The sequence below is a fragment of the Drosophila serrata genome, unplaced genomic scaffold (assembly GCF_035046125.1).
Source record: "Drosophila serrata isolate PLE 108 unplaced genomic scaffold, ASM3504612v1 contig_249, whole genome shotgun sequence".
Taxonomy (NCBI): domain Eukaryota; kingdom Metazoa; phylum Arthropoda; class Insecta; order Diptera; family Drosophilidae; genus Drosophila; species Drosophila serrata.
Genome location: NW_028257147.1, coordinates 4032971 through 4060150, shown reverse-complemented (window position 1 = coordinate 4060150; position 27180 = coordinate 4032971). Strand labels below are relative to the sequence as shown.

General features: G+C 36.3%; 4 protein-coding genes across 5 annotated transcripts in view; 3 read left to right on the top strand and 1 right to left on the bottom strand.

The window, feature by feature from the left end:
- The window catches only part of LOC110181170 (uncharacterized), a 68413-nt gene extending 46595 nt beyond the window's left edge, over nucleotides 1-21818 (bottom strand). For both annotated transcript variants that reach the window (XM_086832713.1, XM_086832712.1), the window contains exon 1: nucleotides 20914-21818. Coding sequence is in view for 1 of the 2 variants with exons in the window: in XM_086832712.1 (XP_086688838.1) it covers nucleotides 20914-20943 (30 nt within the window). In the remaining variant the exon portion in view is untranslated. The remainder of the gene's footprint in view (nucleotides 1-20913) is intronic.
- Nucleotides 17257-18806, top strand: Idgf1 (Imaginal disc growth factor 1). The gene is made up of 2 exons (XM_020948842.2): nucleotides 17257-17992; nucleotides 18054-18806. Exons 1-2 carry the CDS (start codon nucleotides 17332-17334, stop codon nucleotides 18710-18712), a joined length of 1320 nt encoding a protein of 439 aa, XP_020804501.2. The 5' UTR covers nucleotides 17257-17331; the 3' UTR covers nucleotides 18713-18806.
- Nucleotides 19386-23157, top strand: Idgf2 (Imaginal disc growth factor 2). Its single transcript, XM_020948851.2, has 3 exons — nucleotides 19386-19622; nucleotides 21826-22383; nucleotides 22446-23157. Exons 1-3 carry the CDS (start codon nucleotides 19514-19516, stop codon nucleotides 23096-23098), a joined length of 1320 nt encoding a protein of 439 aa, XP_020804510.2. The 5' UTR covers nucleotides 19386-19513; the 3' UTR covers nucleotides 23099-23157.
- A 630-nt stretch (nucleotides 23158-23787) lies between these two features.
- Idgf3 (Imaginal disc growth factor 3) lies at nucleotides 23788-25819 on the top strand. Its single transcript, XM_086832711.1, has 3 exons — nucleotides 23788-24141; nucleotides 24208-24759; nucleotides 24983-25819. The coding sequence occupies exons 1-3, from the start codon at nucleotides 24024-24026 to the stop codon at nucleotides 25636-25638; spliced, it is 1326 nt and encodes a 441-aa protein (XP_086688837.1). The 5' UTR covers nucleotides 23788-24023; the 3' UTR covers nucleotides 25639-25819.
- Nucleotides 25820-27180: the final 1361 nt, after the last annotated feature.

Here is a 27180-nt window from a genome sequence, read left to right as displayed (position 1 = left end):
CCCTTTGGTGCAGTCAGCAATCTTGCAACGCCCTCTTCAAACGCAGTTGCTCGATTATCATTGTTGAAATTTATGAATTGCATTGCAGCCAAGGATCTGTTGGGAAGTGTGAGGGGATGTGGCTTGAAATTGGGATGTGGTGGGGATTGCTATTTGTCCATTGCACACAGACAACTCAATTTGCGTTTCTGTAGATTACGCAGAAAGGCCCCCCTTTCTTATGGTTAGTCCTTTGAAATTTTGGTAGAACGAATATGGAGAATAGACAAGATTATGTGGCAAGTTTTGGGAACTAAAAGAGAAGGATTAAAACTTATAATATATAAATAAATTATGTTTTAAATATAGGTTTATAGATACTAAACATTTTCTTGTTAATTAAAGATGAACTTTTGATATAATTATGTTAGAACATAATGGTGTGACTGAAGATCTAAGCTCCTACTTTTATATATAGTTTCAAAATGTAGTTCTTCCCCCAGTCATAGTTTTTATACTCCTAAAATATAATTGATAATTGAAGATACAATGAGTTAAGAAAATAATACACTTTAACTAGATCATATACCAATTATTTTCACTCAATAACCACACATATCCTTCATTTCCCTTTCCCTAACTCTGAAATCTCCTCTTACACCCAACCTCCTTGGACATCCTTTCGCATAATTAGTCACATGTTTTATCGGAACTTCATTATAAACGCATTCATTCATATGAATACTCTCTCTCTCCTCAGATATTCAGAGCCTGCACCCCGGAGACTAAGTATTCTCCCAAAAATAAATCACACTCCCTAAGCACGCAATGTCGACGCCCACACGGCGTATGTGTAATTTGTAATGTGTATTGCTCTCTCTCTTTATATCTCTTTGCTTTCAGCGGTCTCTGGGCCCCCATTTTAATTGTTCATTGTAATTTATACACGCATTAATTGCACATTTTCTAACCGCCATAAATCTGCAGGTCGTTTTCAAACATTTTCCTTTTTATTAATTTGCCAAAGGAGGTGGACCGTCGACAAAAGGTTAAAGTTAATGTGTGAGAATAACAGTGGAGAATTCTATTAGAGGATTCTAGGAAAATGGGGAAAATTAAATAGAATATTCATTACTTGCAATGCAGAGGTTGTAAAATGAAAGCAAAATGTTAATGGTGTTTCAAAGTTAATGAATATCGGTAAGATTTTACCTTAAATGAAGTCGGTTACTGTTAGGGGGTCCTATTAAATGAAGGAAATATAAAAATTATACTTTAAAGAGTACAATTAAAACTTTAGTTTTTTTAAACAAGAACATACTTTGAATATTTCAAGAATTGTTTCTAAAACTAACCCAAATAATAACCTATTTTTGAAGTAAGTATGTTAAGTAATCCTACTTAGAGATCAGCACAGTATAAATCTTGACCATTAATATTCCCTTACCTTTTACGACCTCTTAATTTAGTTTTACTGATACTCATAACTTATAATTTAGTTCACTAACCCTGTATTGGAATATGTAGAACCTATATATCCTGGTTGAATTCCGTTTCCAATTTTGCGGTTGTTCCCATTTCAGTTCACACTGGCCAGATGATGAGGATGATGATGTGATGATGATGCCGCCCATTGGTCAGCTCGTTGCAATTTCGCCGACCAATTCCGTGGCCCCGGAACGACGACCCCTTTCCCCCTTGGACACTGCTCCGAAAACTGGCTGAAAATCTCCCCACAATACCCACTCTCCGTGCTCTGGCCATTTGTCGAAAGCAATATTTTCTGCATGCAAACCAAAAAATTTGCATATAAATGCGAAAACGCATTCAAACTAACAACCACGACCGAAAGGAGGAGCGAAATTCAGGACGCGGATGTGTCGATGTCGATGTGGATGTGGATGTGGAATGGGAATTGGGACTGCAAATGGAGCTGTAGCTTCGGTTTTTCGGGGAGTTTCAAAAAGGTTTTAGAGGGAGGCGGTTTCCTGGTATCCTCGCCATGTGGAGGCTTCATTTGCAGTGAAATAAATAAAGACGGAGGGGGGAAAACAAAAAAAAAAAGGTAAATGTTCAGTGCGAAACGCGCACCATCGAAAATGTACGGAAAAGTAATTAACTTGTGGGTCTGGTCAGTCTGAGAGAGGAGAGGGACTAAGAGGGGGTGCTATGAAAAGCGAATAGTGGTGCAGTGGGTGAAAGGGGAGGGTTGGGGTTTTACCCAACGAATGCAAATTTGGCCAAATGCACATTGCACTTCCAGCTAATGGCGGCCATTGGCGACGTCATAGTGGCTGGCCAATAGAGGGGACAGTGGAATAATATTTAAATTATATAGCTTTTGAAGGGGGTTAATAAATTAATTAACAAATTCATTAATAATCTTGTTTAAATTTTTATAAGGGCGAAATATTTTTAGGAGACTCAGAGTATGATAACTGCCAAAGAAATACATTTAGAAAATATGAAAGAAAATATATTTTTCAAACTGCAAACAGGTTCGTAACTTGTCATCGTTGATGTAATATTAAATTTAAATTATATAAAAGTTTGTATTATGTTAAGCTAGAATTTAAATTATGTTAGTTTAAATGAAGTTTATAGATTACTAATTTAAATTGAACATTGCCTATTCGTTTACTATTAAAATCGAACCTTGAAATATAACAAATGATAAACACCTTAAGCATGAACATGGGGCTTTATTAATAATTAGAAAAATGTCCTTAATCTGTGTTAAAAAATAATGAAAAAAAAAATTATAAATAATATTATTTAAAAAATTTTTAAAAATATCCCTGATTTCTTACTTTTAAGATGGAGACAATGTAATTCATTTAGTTAAATATTCCGTTTCCTTCCTGAATCTAATTGTTTCATTTCCTACCTCCCCCTACTACTTACCTACCTCCTTACTTTGAATCAAACTGATAAATTTATTATTAATATTAAATATTTAACATTAATTTATTTATAAATCATTTAAAATTAAGAAATATTATAAAGACTAACCACAACTATTTCCCTAGCCAAAGCCCAGACTGATTATAAAATATTTAACCCACTGTTTCGCGTCGGCCATTGCCTGCACAGACACTTACACACACCGCACACACACTCTCGCACAACCAGCTCAATTGCATGCTCGCCCAGCCACGCCTCCCCCTCTCGATTCCTCGACCTAGTCGGACGGCCTTCCCTCCCACTGCTCCTCCGCCTCCCGACAACCAAACCACCCTACAGAGCCCAACCCAGCCCAACTGGCACCACCCCTGGACTCGTAGCACCACAGACACCGCATGGCCGACAAAATAATATCATTTGACGATCAAAGTAATTATTTTGCTTTGGTCTACAGCATAATTGCGGGTTCTACTCGGACCCAGGGGTTGGCCATGGATTAAGGCAGGGGGAGGGGGGGATGGTAGGTAGGGAATTGAAGGCGGAAGAGGAGGAGCAGACTTGGTAGCCTGGGCATTGGACATCGCATGGCCGTCGCTTTGGTTGGCTGATTGCCCGCCCAAAAAAAATACAGTGGTAACAAAGATCCGCGATCTTGAGTTATTTAAATTAATTATAAATATTTATGGTGGGTCTTGATAGTAAGATAAAAAAAAATAATAAAATAAATAAATAAAAATAAATATAATAATATTTAGAACAAACTAGAAATATAAAATAATTCTAAAAATATTATGTGTTTGAATTTAGGTACATTTAATATACATAGTTAGAAATATATATTTTTTAGGGTTTTACAAATAGTATAGTTATAGGAAAGGTGTTGTAAGGAAGGTGCATTCCTAGACCTTTTAAAATTCTTGTTAAAATTCGATAAAATATTAAAAAATACTTCTAGGAATCAGAAACAAAATTTAATTATTTGAATTTAATTTTGTTAAATATTAAACTGCATTAAATTTGATTAAATATTTATTATGTATGTGAATAAACTGAGAAGTTGGCTACCAAAATGATTCAGGAGAATTTTTGTCTTTTTATTTGGCTCATCCCGTATTCATTAATTACGTTTGTTTAGAAAATTAAATTTTATTCCCCAATTCAAATTTTTATTAATTATAAATAATTATCTCGACCCACTGTATCTTGGGAAATAGTCGTAGTCATAGTTCAACCGGTTGGTACTTGCTACTGGCAGCGGAACTCTCTTTTTCCCCATGATATTTGCCTTTTTGCACATGGTTGACATTTTCCCCAACGCCATTTTGGCCATGTTGGCACAAGGGCCTGCAATGTTTTATGGCTGGGAAGAAAAGGGTTTGGGGAAAATTCGAGAGAGAGGGACAGGTGGGGTGGCGGGTGTGGTGTGCACTTTTCCGAATAAAATGTCGCGCACTCGCTCTTTTGCGGAGGCCAAGCCGATGCAGAAAATATGCAAATGCATGCAACAATTTCCCCGGCCAGACGCCATTTTGTGGCATCAACTTTTGTACCCCGGCCGAACACGAGAAACCCAAATAAATTTATGTCATTGCTCGAAACAGAGTAAAAACGAGAGGTGCGGTAGGGTTGGGGGGGAAAAAACAGCAACAAACCAGAAGGGAAATTGCGAAAATTTTCAAATTGCATGCCAAGCGGAACTCATGAAAATTGAGTTGAATTTTTCCTTATTATTATTATTTTTTGTTGCTATATATGTATGTATTATAATGGGAATTTCATGTGAGTGGATGCAGAGAAGGAAAATGTTTAAATAAATATAATTTATATATTATTTCCAATATAAAAACTTATCCTAAACAATAAAACAATAAATAGTTATAACATAAATCTTTTAATGAGTAGTCTTCTAAGAGGTTTTTGCTTTCAATATCTATTTCTTCTTTTGGATTTTCGACTTTAATATATTTCGCTATAAATCTAAATTAATTAATAAGGTTTCATTATAATTGATAACTTATTATTTACCAATTTTTACTACTGTGTATTAGCATCGCCTGTTTCCTAATTACAGTTAAAAGCTCTCCCTCTTGGTGGCCATTAAAAAGTTAGTCGAAAAGTTTTCCTTTTTGGCCAATTGTTGGCAAAGTGCTGAATTTTCGGTTCTTTTCATATAAAAAAACGAAAAAATAGAGAACCCAAGGGAAAATATTTAACTATAGAAAATACATAGATATCTACATAACTCTCTCATATACACCACAGAAACTAAATCGAAACTTCCAACTGGCAACTGGAGACTGGAAAAAAATGTAATCAAAATGCAAAATGCGGAGCGGCGGATGCAGGAGCAAGAAATATGGCCGCGGGCCGTACCGCCAAACTGCATTCCGAATCAACAACAGAAGCTAACACAACATGCATCAGGCCCATCAACATCCCCATCAGCACAAAGCAACTACAACAAAAAAAATACAAGAAAACTAAAAAAAAATAATAAAAAACAACTCCGGACCAGGCCAAGAGCCAACAAAGTAGCAGCCGAAAATGGACGAAGGTGGCAGTGAACTAACCTGATCTATGCCCAAGACATGGCCAACTATTTTTACACGGGAAATAAATATGATATAATAAAATATTTGAAAAAATATATATATGATTTTATAAAGATCTTTCAATGCATAGGAAGCCCCAATTTAATATTACAGAATTACATTGTACTAAAGTACAATATTTACCCAAAAACATCAATGGTTTTATATTGGTCTTTCAATATTAAGATACAATATTAAGATTCAATATTACAGATTAATTATTGAGATATATGTACGAAAGTTATATAAATACGAAAAAAATATATATGGTTTTGTATAGATCTCACAAGGTATAGGACATATCAATTGAATATTCATTATTGAGATATTGTTATGTCATGGAATAAAAAGCAAGTTTTAAAGATTAAACGCTAAACAACACTTGCTTTGATTTTAAAATAAATTTTCTGAACTGCTCTGGAAACTTTTGACATATTTTTTTATAAGTGTCTTCCAGACAGATAGACTAGCAACTATTATGGAGCGAAGAGCCGACACTTATTACTCACCGAACCACTCTGGCAGTTCGTAATGAACTTGAAGGCATTTGATTGACTCGAAGACTGGAAGACTCGAGGAGCCGCGATTCGCTATTCCCGACTTCGACATATATATTTTCCTGCTTTTCTATTTTTCCTTTTTTTTTTGCTAAGAAAAATCCGTGTCTATGGCTGCTGAAGCCTAAGCTGGAGTGAAGGCAATGAATGAATGATGAATGCCAGTTATAGTCGTTCCCTCAGCCTTCGATTTGTGTTTCGGATATAGGATTGGTTTGAGGGGGAAAACAGCAGTCGTAGTTTGTTGTTGGCCGCAGAGGAACATCTAAATGTGAATTTTATGCATTTTATACAAGACGAAAATGGAGACGAAGAACAGTGGATGCGGTTGCCAAATTCGTAAAGAAAAATTTAAAATTATTTAACTGGAAATATTATACTAAATTTAAGGAAATATTATGAGTCAAATCTGAAGATCTTTAAAACAGATATCTGAGGTAATTTACTTCGATAACTATGATGACTAATTAATTATGAGCAGTAAGTAACTCTGAACGGTAAGTAACTCTGAACAATAAGTATCTTTGACCAGAAACTCTGACCAGTAAGTATCTATGACCAGTCAGTATCTATGACCAGTAATTATCGTTAACCAGTAAGTAAACATCAGCAGTTACTAACTTTGAACACTAATAAACAATGACTTGCAACTTTTCTAACACAACACTTTCCTAAGACATGGCCGGTAGAAGTCACTTCGTTCCGGGGATGTTAGAACAAGTTGGGAATCATATGTACAGATGTGCGAGATTTGTTTTGGAACAAATGTAAGCTATTTGAATGAAACTATGGAGTTATTCTTGTTTATAATTTTACAAGTTTATATATCGGAGCATGGCGAATCGGTAGACTATATTTACATATATATATCTGACATAGGAACAATCGGACGATTTATAGAACTATGATCAGTAATTAACTATGACCACTAATTAACTATGACCAGTAATTAACTATGATCAGTCAGTTTCTATGAACACTAAGTAACTCTGAACAGTAAGTATCTATGACCAGTAAGTAACTATGATTAGTAAGTATCGATGACCAGTATGAATGTATGATCAGTAAGTATCTATGTTCAGTAAGTATGTATGTATGATCATTTACTAACTTTGAACACTAATAAACAATGACTTGCAACTTTTGTAACACAACACTTTTCTAAGACCTGGCCGGCAGAAGTCACTTCGTTCCGGGGATGTTAGAACAAGTTGGGAATTATATGCACAGAAGTGCGAGTTTTTTTTTTTTGAACAAATGTAAGCTATTTGAATGAAACTATGGAGTTATTCTTCTATATAATTTTACTAATACATAAATCGGAGCATGGCGAGTCGGTGGACTATATATATATATATATATATATATATATATATATGCTATATATATATGCCATAGGAACTACCGGATTTTAAGAAAAAAAATTATAACTTTTCCAGTTTTCAACAGAATTTCTTTTAATTTTATATGTAGCCATTGTATATTGTTCTAGATTTATGGGTACAATTTTAGGAAAATCGGACTACTACAATATATCATATATATAGCTTCCTTTTTGTTTTGAATATCAATTAATGATAATCATACAATACATATAATTAAAAATTTCACATTTTTAGGAGAAGAAACCATCCATATTAAAAATATTGTAATGAAAAATATATAATATTCCTCCCATTGTGCCAAGACAGAGGTGAGGATGTGGCCCAACTTGCGCAACATGTAATCCTGGATGTGGCATGGCGGCATATATACTTCAAACCGATATATAAATATATATAGCTACATATAAATGTGAATACATATAATATATATACCACAACAGCAAAAAAAAGAAGAGTGCTTTAGGCGCGGCACAGCTTTTTCAGCAGCCGAAGCAGCGGCAGATGGCAGCTGAAAGATGCAAAGATACAAAGATACATGAGGGCACCGGCGGAGGATGATGCCCATCCGATCGACGACGACGACGAGGAGAAGGAGGAGGCGGGACATTGGGGGGAAGTATGAAAAGATACATTTATAGGATGCGGGATGAGGGGATGGAAACGAAGTGCAGACATTGCGCATAATTTCGCGTACGTTTTGTGAATTTGTAATTTCGAAATTATTATTGCCAAGCCGCTGGAAACGATGAGGATGAGGTGAGACAAGGAGCGCTCCATGTGAGCCATGTTCATGGCTCTACCACGTCCTTATGCTTTCCCCTCCCCTCCGGTTGGAACAAATTGAGTCTGATTGGAAGTTTCTGCAAAGTTTTGCCATCGCTTTCAGCTCTTTCCGATTTGATTCGCTGCAGAAAAAAAGACATTAGCAGGGAAAAGGGAAAACAAGAATGTCGAAGGCGTTTCCCAGTTTATGGAATTGAAAATTTCAGCATTTATATTTCTGACAAGAAGGTGAGACCATCCGACCCACACAATATATTTAATATACTTGAATTTTTTTGGTACCCTTTCACCGGTTGTTGTGCTTTTTTTGTTTGTCGGAAAACTCATTCTTGGCAAGCACAATGAGCTATCCATTAGGCGAACTTTTCACCAATTTTTTAACGCCACGCTTGCGGTTATTTACACATTCCGATACAGGGAGAAATATTTTATATATTTCTATATATTATTAAATAGGTTTAGAACCCTAAACTTTATTTTAAAGGTTTTAAATTTCGTAGAAATTAAATCCCAACAAATTTTACTATTTGAATAATGAGATTAAGGAACAATATTGTAATTTATATTTATTTTATAATTTGTATATACTTTTGAATGTTAAAGTGATCATAGACCAGTAATAAAACTATATTTTTAGGTAAATACAAAATAAATAAATGGTTTTCTAGAAGATCTTTAGTTTTAGGATATAATTTATAATTTATATATTCTTCTGAAAATTCTAAAGATAAAAGTCAGTAATAGGATAATCTTTTTAAGTAAATTCTTAATAAATAAAGGGTGTTCTACAACAATATTATTTTACGATATATATCTTCGGTTTCATTCCAGAAACATATTTTTAAATAATACATTATAATTTTCTCAATATTAATACTTAATACTTTTTCCAATGTAATATATTTTTGCGGGCATCATAAATTTATATATATGTATATAAAAAGAGAATAATAACATCCGCAGCTCCTGTCCAAGCGCAACTCAACTGAACTGAACTCTCAACTGTTTACTCATGTAAATAATTAAGCAAAATAATGGTGCAACAACAATGGCAGGACCTTCGTTATGCGGCAGTGATTTTTCACACACACACACACTGGACTGTGGGTCCTTTATTTTGATTTTTTTCATCCTCAGCACACGTATCCCTTAACTCTTTCTCCCCCACACATACATATATCCCCCTCTATATATCCTTCGTCCATCCTTGCGTGTCCGACGTGTGAAAAAAATGGTCAGCTTTATTTTTCATACTGTTAAGCAGACACTCACTCATACACAAAAGGAAGAAGGACCTCACGCAGCCTCATACATTTTTTAACAAATTTATTGGGCGTAAAAAATGATATTTAATTGTGTGTTTGGGATTGTTTTCCGGGCTAAAGGTTACAAAGGACCCTGAAGCAACAAAAATGGCGGGAGGTATGGGATTAAGGGGAAATGGTGGTAAATAAAGCAGAGATAAAGCTCATATCAGATCCTTGTGGGAACCTTGTGGAATTATAGATAATTTAAAGGTTTAAAATGTATTGTTATTATTTTAATAAAATAGTTATTACAGTATACTTTAGTACTCTTATATTTTAATATATTTGAAGAATTTCTGAGCTTCCTTTTATAATTAAAATATACTAAAGTTTTTGGGTAATAATTCTATAGAAGAATTCAAATTTTATAGAACGAAATAAATAATAAATAATAATTTTTAAACATAGAAGAACCGTACTAAACCAGGCTAATTTTAAAATCGAAATGACACCCAATTGTGCCCAAAGAGATACCTCTCAAGCTCTTAACTTCCTTGAAGTCTCTCTGCCAAGGAATTTTCCTTAGTCTTATCCCAAGAATAAGAACCAAAAACCTCCACCATCTAAGCCGCCTGAAAATCAGGGAACCAAAAAAGCCAGGGAAAGCCGGGAAAACCACTTTGGTCTTCCTCCGCACGGCGACCGCAGAAAAGTGCGGCCAAGTTGTCTTGACTCCTATTTACCTTGGCGCAAATAACATTTGCCAGGCTAAAAAGTAAAATTGTAAATGAATTATTGGATCCATTAGCAAAATCCATTTACACAAATTTAATGCAAAAGCGGCTCAGCTTCTCGCCTTCCCCCCTTCATCACTAGAAAGGAAAACTTTACACACTTCGTTGAACTTTTTGGCAGACTTCGAAGGCTGAACAAGATTCGGGTCTGATCATAAAAAGGGGTTGAGGTGGAAATAAAAACTTAGCAATTAAAAAATAAGCAAAGCAAAGCAAAGGAAAACATTTTTAGAATTACGCATAATGCGTAAAGGGTTGCAAAAGGGGGATTTCCTCAGGTTTTTCCATTTCCACTTGGAAATCGAAACGATTTGCATACGAAAATAGACGAAAGTGAATGTCTGTGAATTTGGCCTGCAGCTGGGGGGAAGTCCCAGACTTGACGGTTCGTGGGATCCTGCAACAATATTATTTTAACTTTGGCCTTAAGTAAAAGTGGCTGAAAGTTCTCTTAAAATCAAAATCAGTTCAGCCACACCAAAAGGGTTAATTTCTGGTCTGAAATAAAGTTCATTGCTTTATTTCATTAGCCGTTGGTTTATGATATTAATGTATTGTTCAGGGGAAAAAATAATTGTATATGCATTTTATGTAACAATAACAAAAGCCGCAAAATTTATTTACTCGTTTTTTTAATGCTTCTTTTGCTTACCAACGACTAGCCTTTCAATTTATTTACAAACCACTTAATTTGTTTGTATTTAATCAGATTCTGTTTTAATTACATTCTATATGCCGTGTTAATTCCGATATTAAAAATGCATATGCTTCGCTTTTTCGATTTTTTTTTCCCAATTCCCCATCAATATTTATTGGAGTGTCCGCTTCGCGTTGCGTTTTTAATGCAATTACGGACAATGCAAACAATTGGCTTTTATAGACTTATAAACCATTTTTATGGCCAACTGTCTCTGCCATCTCATTCTTTCTCTCTCCAGAGATTTATGTTCTGCCTTTTATTTTTATTTATATTAACTTTTTACGCAGCTCTTCTTGAATATTGTTATTTTGTGAGTTCTCTTTTTATACCCTTGCAGGGTATTATAATTTCAGTCAGAAGTTTGCAACGCAGTGAAGGAGGCACCTCCGACTATATAAAGTATATATATTCTTGATCAGGATCAACAGCCGAGTCGATCTAGCCATGTCCGTCTGTCCGTCTGTCCGTCTGTCCTTCTGTCCGTCTGTCCGTCTGTCCGTCTGTCCGTTTCTACGCAAACTAGTCTCTCAGTTTTGAAGCTATCTGAATGAAACTTTGTAGTTAGCCTTCTATATACTCTCACTCGTATATATGTCGGAACGGGCCGGATCGGACGACTATATCATATAGCTGCCATAGGAATGATCGTAAAATTTTTACAAAAAAATTTTTAACTTTTTCAGTTTTCAATAGAATTGAATCAAATTTAAGATATAGCCATTTTACTATACTCTACAATTTTGTGTAAAATTTTATGAAAATCGGACTAATATATCATATAGCTCCCATAGAAACGATCGAGAAATTAATACACTTAAATTTAGAACTTTTTCAGTTATATAGTATTTAGTATATTATATTAGTCTTAAATTTTATATTTTATATTAGTCTTAAATTTTGTGTCAAATTTTATGAAAATCGGACGACTATATCTTATAGGTGCCATACAAACGATCGTTTGATGTAGAGGAAAAATGCAAATCTGTGTATGTAAAACTGCAAATATAATATGTATAGGTGAATACAATGAAAGCAGGTATTACTTCACTGTTTTTTAACACAAATATATATAATTTATATTGTATGAATTCCTGTTCATAGAAGTTCTATCTGCAAGGGTATATAAACTTCGGCGTGCCGAAGTTAGCTTTCTTTCTTGTTTTATTCTGTGTTTTTGTTGGTGGGCATTAAGTGGCATTAATTATTATTTATGACATTGTTTTTGTCATTCAATTTTTATGATATTTTTCAATGAATTAATGCCACATCGACTTTCTTTTGTTTTAAACCGCATTTTTTATAATATATAAAAATTAATTAATTAATGTTTGACTTTGACGTTGGAAACAAACCTCTGGAATTGAATCGAATGTTGCGGTTTCCTGAAGGGGAATTTTTATGAGTATAGTATGAGCTGAAAAATCATCAAAGTTAATCGATTTAAAATCGATTTTTGGGTAGTAAAAATATCGAATAATTTCATACTTTTGTAGTTGTACTACAAAGGGGTTAATAACTCGATTGTTAAGGGTTTGATGATTTTAGAATATTCTAAATAAAATTCTCTTATCAAAATATATGAAAAATAAACTAAATCATTATTAAATAATAGTCTTATACTCATTATGTTTCAAAAGAAGAACCTGTAACTAATTAATACAAATTAAAACCACATTTTAAGGTCTTCTTTCTTCGACTACACCTTTCTCTCTCCCAAAAAGCAAACAACAAACTTACACAAAAATCCCCATTTTGATAGACCACAAAGCCTCATCGATATTGATTTACAACAACAGTTATCAGAGATTGTTTTGCCACAGAATTGGCCAGAAATGAGGCTTAATTTTGCGACAGGGCCAACTGTCACCAGTCACCCGTCGCCAGTCCTCACTAAGGTTTCCCTTTGGATTCCGCTTGCTGACACTTGAGCACAAGAACCTCGGTAAATCACATGAGCAGAAAGCCAGGCCAATAAGCAGTCAGTTAGCTGCAACTGGTAACATGAACCCAAAAAAAAAAAAAAACGGGGGGACAAAACCAGGGGAGCTTGGCCAAATCGACGCCAGAACAAATTGAGCAGAAAACCAGAAGGCGCCAGTTCGAGGGAACTCGGAGAGTGGTAGTATGAGTAAGGAGTAGGAATCCTTTTGGGCCATGGTATTTTGACACTTGCCACTCAGCCAAGCAGAGCAACAACAGTTATTCGGGCTTATAATGAATATGAGCAACACACCGAAGGTCATCCAGAGCTGCCAAAGAGAAGTCCTTCAAGGTCCTGTCCATTCGGTGACATGTGGCGCCAAGTAGACAGAAACCGAGAAAAAACCAAAGCAATTTCCGGACCCGGCAACAAGCAGGAAATTCTAGCTGAAAAGACAGATAAATTCCAAACTTTACTTTGATGCCCGGAGACTCTAATGAAGACAGCAACAAAATGTCTTTTACCTTAATGAATGACAGTTCAGGGTAATGGCCAAAGGTGGGGAAATTTTCTGAATGGAATGGAGTGTATATTCGGGACAGGACTAAGCTAGACCAAGACGAGCTCTTTGACTCATTAAAAAATTAGAATTCGAGACGAGCTATATTATTCTTTAGCTGCTGATACTCTATGGAAAGCTTACATAATGGGGTATTTTCACTTGGGTATAAAGGTTGCTTATACAAAATTGTCTGATTGATTCCTGAAGGTTTAAACACATTTTAAATGTAATTTGCCTTTAAAAAAGTTGGCTGATTAATTTCTAAAGGTTTTAAAATATGTTTAATGTCACTTGCATTAAAAAAAGTTAAGCATCTTCCTTTATTTTACCAAAGGAAGCCTATTACTTATTTCTATTATTTATTTTAATACTTTAAAAAGCAGTTAATATAGTTAACTTAATTTACATTTATATTCTCTAAAAATTCTTTGAAAAAGTATAGTATGTCAGTAAATTATTTATAATATTTTTAAAATTGTTATTCTTGCTGGAATACTGTTGTAACAATACTTAATGTTTTCTAAAAATTCATTAAATTTCTACAAAGTCGTTAAATAAGTATTCATATTAATGTTCATTATTTACTCTCAACAATTCAATATATCATCGTAAATACTTTTTTATATAATGTTCCTTTGCTTTTCTATCTATCTTTAATTTTTTAATACCAAAAAAGGTATTCTTTCTTCGACCTTCATATAAACTTAATTCTTTCTGCTTAATTTTTTTCAGTTTTATCCATTTCCTTTTGAGCTAAAATCAACAACAATTTTTAATTTCATTTTTCAAACGTCGCTTTGATACCTGCACCCCGAATTAACACCCTCCAAAACCCCTCAGATCCATCACACCTCCCCCAAAAAAAATATATAGAAAAAAATGCAAAATCCAAGGCTAGAGCTGGAATTTCCAGCTGATGGACTGATGAACTGATGGATTGAATGACTGACTGACTACTGCCCAGCCCTTGGCTGATAATTTGATATGCCTTGGCCCTGTTTATGCGGTGGGTTCATAAGGACAACACGATGGTCCGGGGGGTGTTTTAATTTTATTTGCACAAAAATGCGCGTCAATATTACCAAAAAAAAATATATACATTTAGAGAAGGCGACGTTGCCTCGTGTCCAATGTTGTTTATTTTTTCTTTTCCTGGATCTGTGGCCAAAGCAAATAAAATTCATTATGAATTTCTAATTATATTGCCAGCCAAAGGCAACCCTCAACAGAAAAAAGCCAAAAGTTGCCTCAAAAAGTTTACATTTTTTGGAATCCCCCCTCAAAAAAAAGAATGTCAAGCCGCACATTTGACAATGATGAATTCGCTTTTTGGCCAGCAACCCCCACAAGGAAGGCCCTTAAAAAAAATGCCTTAGATAAACTGATTAGGCACATCAATTGGGCAGAAGCACTCATCTATCCCGGAAGAGCAGGAAAACCTTTGCCTAATGGCAATTGTTTTGTGAAAATTGAATCTTCCCTTTGTACTTCCGGGCATTGCATTGTCTGCCCGGTTACAACAGGGAACTTAACCAAAAAAGCGGCGGCTGTCTAATTAGAAATATGAAAATAAGGTGAATGTTTCGCGGTTTTCTGCACCTGCTGCCAGAGAGATAATGAGGCTGGAAGGCTGAAGGTGAAACCGAAATGGACCCAGAGGGGTTGGTGTTGTTCTCTTCTCCAAATTGGAAAAGGTATTTGCTTAAATTATTATTGGACTTAATTACAGCCAAGTTGAGCTCAAAGAATGCGAAATAATGGAAACCAATTTCAAGTTTTGCAAGAGTAACTGGAAGGGGAGTAAATAAAAATGTGTCCAGCTTAAGGTGTTTAAATGAATGAAAGGCTATATAAGTCGGAGGGGAATTAGGCAAGTACTTAGGAATATTTACAATTGTTTTGGAAAAGGCTTTAATTGACTTCAATAGAGGTGGGTTGGTAAACTAATTGAGGTTTTATAAAGTATTACTTCTATAGGTGGTATGGTATGGTTTTAACTTTGGAGGTCTTCCAAATATTAAACATATTAACAATAAACCTAGATGATTATAGATACTATAGATGAATAACCTAATTATAAATGATTTTATTCTTGTAACAATTTTATACTATATTTTATTAGAAAAAAGTCTCCCCTAAATTCTGTTTATCTTATTTATAAAGCACTCTTAGTCTCCCAAACTATTAAAGTTTATTGAAGACCACAATGAAAGTCAAACATAAAGCTCATAAATGTAATACAATCTTCTCCATATAACGCCTTAATTCACACATTAAGCTATTTGGCATTGATTTCTATTTGCCCAGCAATGATTGACTGATTGATGATATCGAAACTAGCCAAACCCAAAAAGACCAAAACAAATAACACAACACAAGGCTGATACTGAGACTCAGACCGAGACTGAGAGATTTGAGATTAAAATGGGGATTTGTGGCTAATAGACAGTGGACATCGTTTATATATATATAAGCATGGAATATCTGGGCTTGGACTCATTTTATCTGGGGCACAATGGGAGTATTATTAGAAGGGGAGAGTGTCAGCAAACAATGGAATGATGATGCCCATGATGATGATGATGATGATGATGAGCCCGGCCTCTGATATAAATCAAACAACAATGAGAGACACAGATATAGATATGGTTCTGCGGATAACATATACCAACACACACTCGAAACTGAAGGACATTCGAGGATAATGCGCCGCCGCCTCTCTCTCTCTCTCTCTCTCTCTCTCTCTCTCTCTCTCTCTCTCTCTCTCTCTCTCTCTCTCTCTCTCTCTCTCTCTCTCTCTAAACACGAACACGCCCCTCGATTTTCCGGGGGGTTTTTCATTGTCAACGCTAAGCAGCGTGTGAGGATTACTACGCATTCTTTGGCAAAGGATCCGCCACTTGGTCCCTTTTGTCTAATTGGTTATGTCACATATGAGAGTACATCCTGATCCTGAATCCTGAATCCCGAGTCCTTGCATTATTTGTTGTGACTGCCTGTCATTAGCTCCGGTCCCATTTCGACTTTTACTCCGGGAACATCTTTCAGTGCTTTGTTTGGGGTATTTAATGCTTCAATTGATTCCTGATTTAAGTGCCTCCCCGTGGACCCAAAGACAGCTGCCGAAGAGTTTGCTGCCCAGCAGGTTGTCCTCCATCTCGCAGAGTCTTACAGATCCATTCCCGGGTTCAGGCTAATTGAAAGTCTTTCACCTTCATCAACCGTCTAATGATGACGGTGCGCAAAAAAAGATGAAGTGAATCATGAAAAGCGGTAGCGGAGAATGTAAACTCCAGGTAATAGTATTTACATCTATTAAGTTTAAAAGAAATGTATGTATTTTGAAATGCAGATACATTTGATTTGAATTATGACCATAATAAATAATCTGTGGGAAGTGGGAAATGTTACCAATGAATACTTTAATAAATAAGCTTGAACTTTTACTCAAATTAACGATTAAATTCAAGCTAGTGAATTCTGCAAAAATTCCTGTAATTAAAGGTTACAATTATAAACAAATCGTTTCTATTCCCATTATATTTTTTGCTAAAGAAAACCTTATAGTACTCAAAAGTAACTTAAATTCTCCAGAATACAAAAAACACTCTCTCTACAAACTCCCCCATTAAATAACAACACCTAGAGACCCCTTTAAGGTTGAGTCATACTTTATTTCATGGAACTATATAATCGTCAAAAAATAAAAGCGTAAACAAAAGCAAAAACGCAAAACATTGACAGGAACTACACACGTAATGCCTTGAAACCTGATAATGGCATCATCGCCGGAACATTCTGAGATAAGCCAAGTTGAGCAGCTGAGCTGAAAAGCTCTCGAATGAGATTTCAACGAGGCAGTTGCAAAATATCAACCATAAAGTCAGGACGTATATTAACTCGTACCAATGAGGTTTATTTTATTTTATTTACTGGGTCTGCTTAGCGTGATGAGCTTGACCCAGGGTGCCAGTAACCTCATTTGTTACTATGATTCAACCTCGTATTTGCGTAAAGGATTGGCCAAACTACAATCCTCGGATCTGGAATTAGCCCTTCAGTTTTGCACTCATTTGGTTTATGGCTACGCAGGACTAAAGGCTGGCACTCATGAGCTATTCAGCCTGAATGTGGATCTGGACATGTTCCATTACTATGAGATAACTGATCTGCACAAAAAGTTCCCCCAGCTGAAGATCCTGCTGAGTGTGGGAGGTGATCATGATGTGGATGAGGCTCATCCCAATAAATATATAGAACTTTTGGAGGCAAATCGAACTCAACAGCAGAATTTCATAGATAGTAGCATGATTTTGCTAAAACGAAATGGATTCGATGGCCTAGACTTGGCCTTCCAACTGCCCCGGAATAAGCCCAGGAAGGTGCACGGTGCCATTGGTGGTTATTGGAAACAATTCAAGAAACTATTCACCGGTGACTTTGTGGTGGATCCCCTGGCAGAGCATCACAAGTCACAATTTACGGATTTGGTGATGAATCTAAAGAATGCCTTTCGCAGTGCCAATCTCATGTTGAGTCTGACTGTTTTGCCCAATGTTAACTCCACTTGTAAGTATTAACAATTTGCAAAACTATCTTCTTATTAAATGAAATTATATTGAATATTCAGGGTACTTTGATGTCCCCAAAATACATCCGCACTTCGACTATATCAATCTGGCTGCCTTTGATTTCCTCACTCCGCTACGAAATCCCGAGGAGGCGGACTTTACAGCTCCAATCTTCCTGCAGGACGAACAGAATCGATTACCACACTTGAATATCGATTATCAGGTTAATTATTGGCTTCAAAATCATTGTCCCTCTCAAAAGTTGAACTTGGGCATTGCCAGTTATGGACGAGCTTGGAAACTGACCAAGGACTCTGGTCTGAGTGGTCTTCCTGTGGTTCATGATACCTATGGTCCTGCCCCCGGAGGAGTCCTAATTAATAGTGTTGAAGGATTACTGAGTTGGCCAGAGATTTGCTCGAAATTGGCCCAGAACTCTTCGGCTCAATATAGAGGAGAAATGGCACCGCTTCGCAAGGTCACCGATCTTACCCAGAAATATGGAAACTATGCCCTCCGTCCGGCAGATGACAATGGAGATCATGGTGTGTGGCTGAGCTACGATGATCCTGATTTTGCAGGAATAAAAGCAACCTATGCCAAGGGCAAAGGACTTGGTGGAATTGCTATATTCGATCTGAGTTGTGACGATTTCCGGGGATTCTGCACTGGCCAGAAATTCCCAATTGTGCGATCAATTAAATACTTTATGGCCTAGAATATATTTGTTTTTAACTAGATCAATAGTTGTATATTTAAATTTAAAGTTTAAATATGAAAAGAAAATAAAATTATGAAAATAAATATGACAATTATGAAGAGTTTGTATTGAATATTAGTTTAATTAATAGTAAGTAAGAAGAAAAAGGAAATACATATCAATAATTAGCAAAATTCCCTCCTTTAAATTGTAAGAATTATTTTTGGTGTATTTATTCAACAAAAACAGAATGATTTCAAACATTTTAATTGTCATTTTCTATGCAGTTTAGTTACTCAAATAATTCTTAAGTTATACCAAAAATAACCCTGTAAAATAGTACGTTTACTTAAATACTTTATATATTAATCGGGCTTTTCCTCTACTTGTCATTCTTTATATTCAATTGCAAAATTTTGAATTCTAATCAGCAAGCGTGTTTCAATGTTGTGAGATTATTCGCCTTTTTTTTGTTATTTTTTAAGTGACCTCCCAGACTTGACCCTGCGGCGCGACAACTACGACATCGTTCGTCATTAATTTGTGAGTACACAAATTAAGTCATTGCGAGAATAAAATATATATAAACTGAACAGAAAGTAAGCTTGGTTTTAGCTCGAGAAGAGGGATGGAGATCGGTTTAAAGCTCAGAAAAACAAGCTTTTGTCGTCGTTATTGGTTTCGGTTTCCATTTCAATTTCAGCTTCAGCTTCAGTTCGATTTCATTTGATCTGCGTTGCGGTTGTGTTTATTGAGAGTTTTGTAGTATAGTTCATATCTGTATATATATTTATTTATATATATAAGTTGGGGATCACCATGAAGGCTTGGATCTGGTTTACATTTGTCGCGTGTCTCTTTGCGGCTAGCACAGAAGCTGCCTCCAACTTGGTTTGCTACTACGACTCTTCAAGTTACACGAGAGAAGGTAGGTCACAGGGAGTCGAAGTTATTTAATACTTGAATCAAAAAAGGTGTTAAAAACAACAGGTGTTAAGGTAGAAACACCTATGAGTATAGGGAATCAACAACAGAAACCATAGGTCTAGTTTTGGCTTACAAATACTGAGGAACTTTAAAGTAAGATTTAAAAACAAAACCAAAAACAGTCCCAGAATACTCAATTATATTTTGTATTTTTTTCTAAATAGATACGTTATCAATATTCTAATTTTAAATAAATTAATATTTATAAAAGACATATTTATTTATATTATTGCAAAGTATTTGTTATTTACCAAGAAGTATTAAAAAGTCTCATCAATACAGAAATACCTCTTTAGAAACGTAATTTATATAGCACCATTTAGAGCGTCTATTTATACATTTATTTAAAAATTATATTTATTTTTCAAGAATATTTTCTTGCTTTGCTACACAAAACTTCCGCTTTGTTATTTATTTAAAAGAAAAAATATCTCAGTATACTGTAAACAGAACCTACGAGTTCAAAGGTTCTCACTTATATACAGTTTTAATTAAATATTTAACCCATTTTCCACAGAAACTCATTCAAAGATTAATGCTTGCTATAAAACAATAAGAACAACAATTCTAATTGCTTTGAGTTCATTAAAAAAATAACTTGATTATAGAATAATTAACGATTCGTTTATTTGTTTTAGTAATTGCTTTAAGCGTAATCAAATATGTGGAAAGACCTTACTTAACAAGACAAGTGAAAGGCATTTTATATAGTATTTTTAATTTGGAAGAAAGTCATAAAAACTCTAGTTTAAATAATTGTATTTATTATACTTCTCCAAAGCTTGCGTTAAAATTATTATTTCAAACACTAGCATAACCCTCTCGTTTAGCATGTGCCAAATTTACTAAATTTACAAATGAAACAAAAAATAACCCCCTCAAAAACATGATTAGCATAGTTACATAATCATTTGAGTGTTCAAAACAAAAACTCGGACTTAATTTAATTCAGTTCGCAGTCCGAGGCTTATCTTTAGAAGAGAGAGAGAGAGAGAGAGAGTAAAACAAAGAGAACCGAGTCAAAGCTACTATAAGCTAAAGCTAGTTCTAATATAAATCGAGAGACGGGAGGTCAGTGGCTTATCGGACAAGTTTTTCAAACAAACAAATAAATACAAAGAGAATCAAAGCTTCTCTCTCTCTCCCATTAAAACTTCTCTTTAGACAGATAAAGCAGAGCCTCTCTTTTTTTAATCTGATTAACATGCTAATTAGATCGAGATTTAACTTACCAAATCAGCAATTATGGAATGACCCACCATAAATATGGCAATTAGTTGATTATTTTGATTATCTCCGATCTGGACTTAGATGAATTAACACAAATCTGTACCGATCCCACACATTTGAAATGAAAACTAAAGCGTTCAACACACAGCGAGTTTAACACGACAACTGGCATCAAGCGGCGAACCGAGCAAGTGCCAAGCAGAGCTTCAAGTGACTCAGCAGAGCTGCACAGTGACACAAAAGCTAAGATTTTAGTTGGGAATAAAATATTTAGGCAGAAATTTGTGTATAAATATTTTTAATAAAGAATATGAGGAATATTTGCAAGCTTTATGACTTATAAGAAAAAGTAAATTATATTATTTAAGTCTTTAAATTAAATCTAGAACTTAGGAAATATATATACCGTCTTACAAATATGTAAAAAATAATAATTATATACTTCACTTTGGTATAGAAAAATTACGGCAATTTTATAGCTTGTAAAATATTTATAAACACTTTTTTAGTTAGAAAATTATTTAAATTATATTTTAAAAAATTCAGATATAAATATATATTTAAAACTAAAGAAATTTCTGATACTATATAGTTTATAAATTATTTTTAAACAATTTTTCTCCACCCCATCCCACTGTGCCCCGCACCCAAGTCGATACACATTAAACCGTTCGCTGGCCTCACATTGCTGGCGTTCAATTAAGCCACTGAAGTCAGTGGAGACAGCGGGAGAGGATGATCCGTTGATCTCTGATCTCTCCAGCTTTCCAGTAGTTCCATGGAGAGAGTGTGATATCTCCCATAGCTGATAGTGCTCTCTGGATCTCATATTATTATATATTTGTCACTCAATTGCAGCTCATCGTTACACTCGAGTATATTGAAATAATGAACGCACTTTGTGCATATTCCAGGTCTGGGAAAGCTGCTCAATCCGGATCTGGAGATTGGAGTGCAGTTCTGCACTCACTTGGTGTATGGTTATGCAGGAATCCGTGGTGAAAACTATCAAGCACACAGTCTAAATGAAAACCTGGACATATACAAGCATCAGTTCTCCGAGGTGACAGCCCTGAAGAGGAAGTATCAACACCTGAAGGTTTTGCTCAGCATTGGAGGTGATCATGATATCGATGTGGAGCATCCAAATAAATATATCGAACTGCTGGAGGGTGAGAAAGTACGCCAGACAGCATTTATACGATCTGCTTATGACCTGGTCAAGAACTACGGCTTTGATGGTCTGGATTTGGCCTATCAATTCCCCAAGAACAAACCCAGGAAGGTTCATGGTGAACTGGGTTCTGCCTGGAAGAGTATCAAGAAGCTATTCACCGGTGATTTCATTGTGGATCCTAATGCCGCTTTGCATAAGGAGCAGTTCACAGCTTTTGTTCGGGATGTCAAGGATTCCCTGAGGGCCGATGGCTTCCTGCTTAGTTTGACTGTCCTGCCCAATGTTAACTCTACTTGTAGGTATTAATTATTTATACTTAAATATTTTTTATTAACACTTTAATACTCTTGACATCAGGGTACTTTGACATTCCCGCCTTGAATGGCCTGGTGGACTTTGTGAATCTGGCAGCCTTTGATTTCCTGACACCTGCCCGTAATCCTGATGAGGCGGACTATACAGCTCCTATTTACCCTCCCACTTCCAAGGATCGTCTGGGACATTATAATGCAGATTTCCAAGTGAATTATTGGGTGAAACAAGGTTTCCCATCGAGCAAAATCAACCTGGGAGTGTCCACCTATGGCAATGCATGGAAATTGAGTCATGATTCTGGACTTGAGGGTCTGCCAGTGGTGCCCCACACCGAAGGACCTGCCCCGGAAGGAACACAGTCTCAGAAGCCAGGACTACTGAGTTATGCCGAGATCTGTGGCAAGTTGAGCAATCCTCAGAATCAGTATCTTAAGGGTAATGATTCACCCCTGAGAAGGATTACGGATCCGACCAAGAAATTTGGTACCATTGCCTATCGTCCTGTTGATGGACAGATTACGGAGGGTATATGGGTGAGCTACGATGATCCTGATACGGCATCCAATAAGGCGGCCTATGCCAGATCCTTAAATCTAGGAGGCGTGGCACTCTTTGATTTGAGTTATGATGATTTCCGTGGACAGTGCACCAATGATAGGTATCCCATCCTAAGGGCAGTGAAATATCGCTTGTAGATCTAAGATTTACGATTTATATATGGAATGTTATAACAAATAAAATATGATTCATTAAATATTTCACCTTCTTATCGCTTGTTTTTGATGGAGAACTGAACACATTTTCAATTTGGAATTAAAAATTAAATAATACATTGTTGATTACCATATTTTTTCTTAACATTTCTTAGCTTAACTTTATTTGCTAAATGATTAATCTCTTTGTGTACATACAGCTCTTGTTAAAACCTTTATTTATTTTGCACTTATTTGTGAAGTGCTTAACTTTTATGAGACCTTGAAATCGCATCATCAATAATCCCACCTTAAATATCGTAAAATCCCACGTAAACCCTTAATCATTTCGAGACCAAACAAATATATATATTTGGAGCATGACTTGACTAGTAACGACCTTGTTAATTCCTCAACACCTTTGGGGAATCATACAAGTTGCAGACTTATCCCTGGGAAGCTACCGGAGATCTTTTGCGTATTTAAACTATGACTACTATACTTTACTATATAGGTATTATCTCTCACAAAACATAGGCAGATAAGCTGGTATTATATTTTCCTTTTCTTAGTGTAAATTACCGAGACGAGAAGTGATCTCATTGAACCCGGTGTCAGCTGTCGCTCGAGACAAGCAATTTTTGTTGAATTGTTTTCGTTGATAATAAGTCCCACGAACTGCGTTTGTTATTGTTCGTCCGGGGTTTTTGCTTCGTTTCTGGGGAATCGTATGGAGGCGACTCAACAAAAAGCTCACAGTGCCATTTCCATTTCAATTTCTAGTGCCCAGTGCCAGTGCTTAGTGTTCATTGTCATTTACGAATTCAGTTTGGTTTCGCCTCTCGCCGGCGACGGAGTGTTCCAATTATAACCTTCGAGTTTTTATATTTTGTTTATACAAAATCTATAGTATTTTTCTCTCTCTAAAATGACAAACGCTCTGTGGCTCAGCCTCGGTCTGAGCTTAGCTATTTTGGCTCAATTCCAAGTAAGCGCAGCTCCTAATCTGATCTGTTTCTATGACTCGCAGGGCTTTCAGCGGCAGGGTGAGTTTCTATTCTATTTCTAGGAAAATATAATTAAATTTATTATAATTTCGAACGATTCCCCAGGTCTGGCTCAGTTCTCCATGACTGACATGGAGCTGGCTTTGCAATTCTGCACTCATTTGGTCTATGGCTATGCCGGTGTCAATGCCGATAATTATGAGGTGCAAAGTATAAACCGACGACTTGATTTGGAGCAACGTCACCTGGCCCAGGTGTCCAGTTTGAAGGAACGCTATCCCCACATCAAGTTCCTGCTGAGTGTGGGTGGTGATGCGGACTTGAATGAGGGAAATCAGTATATAAAGCTCTTGGAGTCGGGACAACAGGGTCACAAGCGCTTCATTGAATCTGCTCGGGATTTGGTCAGACGTTACAATTTCGATGGCCTGGACTTGGCCCTGCAGCTGCCCAGGAATAAGCCACGCAAGGTGCATGGTGATGTAGGTTCAGCCTGGAAGAGTTTCAAGAAGTTCTTCACAGGGGATTTCATTGTGGACACTGATTCGGAGACGCATAAGGGTCAGATTACCGCCTTGGTCAAGGATCTAAGTGCTGCTCTCAAGCAAAATGATTTGCTGTTGAGTCTTACTGTTTTGCCCAATGTGAACTCGAGCTGTAAGTTGGAATATGACTACTATTAACTTTAAGTTATACCACTAACTTGCTTAGATAGGTAATTAATACTGCCTTACAGAATCATCGTTCAAAACTCCTGATAAAACATCTTACTCTTATTGATTTTTACCTTGTAATTGCATTTTTCTAAGCATCATTTTCTTATACCCCACAAAGTCTGTTTTATTGTTAACTCAACTATAAACTATATTTTTTCTTTTAGGGTACTACGATGCCCCTTCGATTGCCCCAAGTCTGGATTTCATTAACCTTGGAGCCTTTGACTTCTTGACCCCCCAACGTAATCCCGAGGAGGCTGACTTTACAGCTCCACTGTACGAAGCCTTTGGCCAGAATCGTTTGGGTCACTACAATGTCAACTTCCAGTTGGAACACTGGCTGCTCCAGAGAGTGCCAGCTCATAAGCTCAACATTGGCATTGCCACCTATGGACGATCCTGGAAGATGACCAAGGATTCTGGAGACTCGGGAGCACCTGTGGTTGCTGCCACCGATGGACCAGCTCCGGCAGGAGCCCAGAGCAAGAAGGAGGGTCTCCTCAATTGGGTCGAAATATGTCAACTGATGCCCAATCCGAGTAACACCAATGCCAGAGGACCCAGTGCACCGGTAAAGAGGGTCCTGGATCCTACGAAGCGTTACGGAAGCTATGCCTTCCGTCCTGCCGATGATAACGGGGATCATGGCTTGTGGATTAGCTACGATGATCCGGATTCTGCTTCCAGCAAGGCTCAGTATGCCAGGGTCAAGAATCTGGGTGGTGTGGCTCTGTTCGACTTGACCCAAGATGATTTCCGTGGTCAATGCACCAATGATCGCTTCCCCATGCTGCGTGCCATCAAATTCCGACTTCTGTAGGAGATGGAGAGTAATTATATTATATAATACATGTACATTCATCACCAGCACGCAAATGTCACAAGAAATATATTAGGAGCGCGGCAGGGTACCACAAATGTCAACCGTTTGGCGGCCTAAGGCCGGCCTCCTTCTGTGTCTGTCCCTTTTTGCAAATTAATTACAAAGTTGTAAACTAAAATGCGCCGCAAATTAATTCGATGAGGGAAACTCCGCCAAGGAAGAGGGAAACTGAGTGGGGAAAGGGTAATGCACAGAGAGAAATCGAGTACAGAAAATATATTCAAGAAGGAAGGAAGGTAATTTTTAAAGGTGAGTAATGGGAAAAGTAAGTAACGATTAGAAGGCTTTTCTCTTAATGATTTTTGTTAATATATATAAATATTGTGAAGCTTACTCAATGGAAAGGAAAGCATTTCAATTCTTCACATTTTTCTGGATAGATTTTTTTCCTAATTTAAAAACAAGCTTAAAATATAAGAACGCACTTTGAAATCTTATATAAAAGGTGTTTAAAAATTTGTAAAACACTTATTATGGCTACTTTCTAAACAGGATCAATCCTTTAACTAATCTTAAAAATATATAAATATATCAATATCTCCTCACATTTTCCTAAATAAAACTTTTCTAATTTAAACATTTATGCAGAAACTTCCTTGTAATATAAACAGTCCACTTTAAAATATTATAGAAATATGTCAAAAAATCGGACAATATATAAGTTAAATAGAGTTTATGGTAACATCAAAAATATGTTTTATTGAAAATCTTGAATTCATTGTTTCTTGGTCAATAATTTTCTGGGAAATCCCCTTTTATATATTTTATATATTTATTTACCATATATTTCCTATATTTCCCTCGGTGTATCTGTTGCCATCTCACTGCTTTAATTGCCCCTTTTGCATTGAATTGTTTGGCGCCCACGTCTGGGCGAATCGAGCTCTTTATCATCTCGGACCCATCTTGGTCAAATGGCATTTTGCGGTGGTTTTTTATTTATTTTTTTTAGCTGTGCTCAGATTTACAGATTTCGCCACAGAGAAGGCGAGCTGCCGGCGAGTTGGAACTGCTACTGGTGACTCCTTTGGCTTTTGTGTAATTGGCGCTACATACGCGACCAGATCGCTGGACTCCAGTCTGATCAACGATCCATATGCGTACTCCGCAATGGTTGCACTTGGTCTCCATGCTCCTGCTCCCCCCAGCTCCAGCTGGAGCCAGTGTGTCCTCCTCCTGCTCCTCCTCCTGCTCCACTGTTTACAGAATTGCTGACATACCACCATGCAAAAGGTTGCCCCACTACAGTGAACTGTGGCCACAAGGAAATCGGTGGCTGGGGGGTTTGGTTGGGGGATGGATGCGGTTCGGGGGTGTCTGAAGCGGCTGCCTCGACTGGCGACGACAACGACACGATGTAAGACAACTAAATTAAGTTATTGTTTCTTGGGTTAACAATGAGATGGAGTCAATGACTTACAAATACTCTAATATTGGGAGATTTAAGCAGGGAAGATTCTGGAATTAAATATTTGAGTT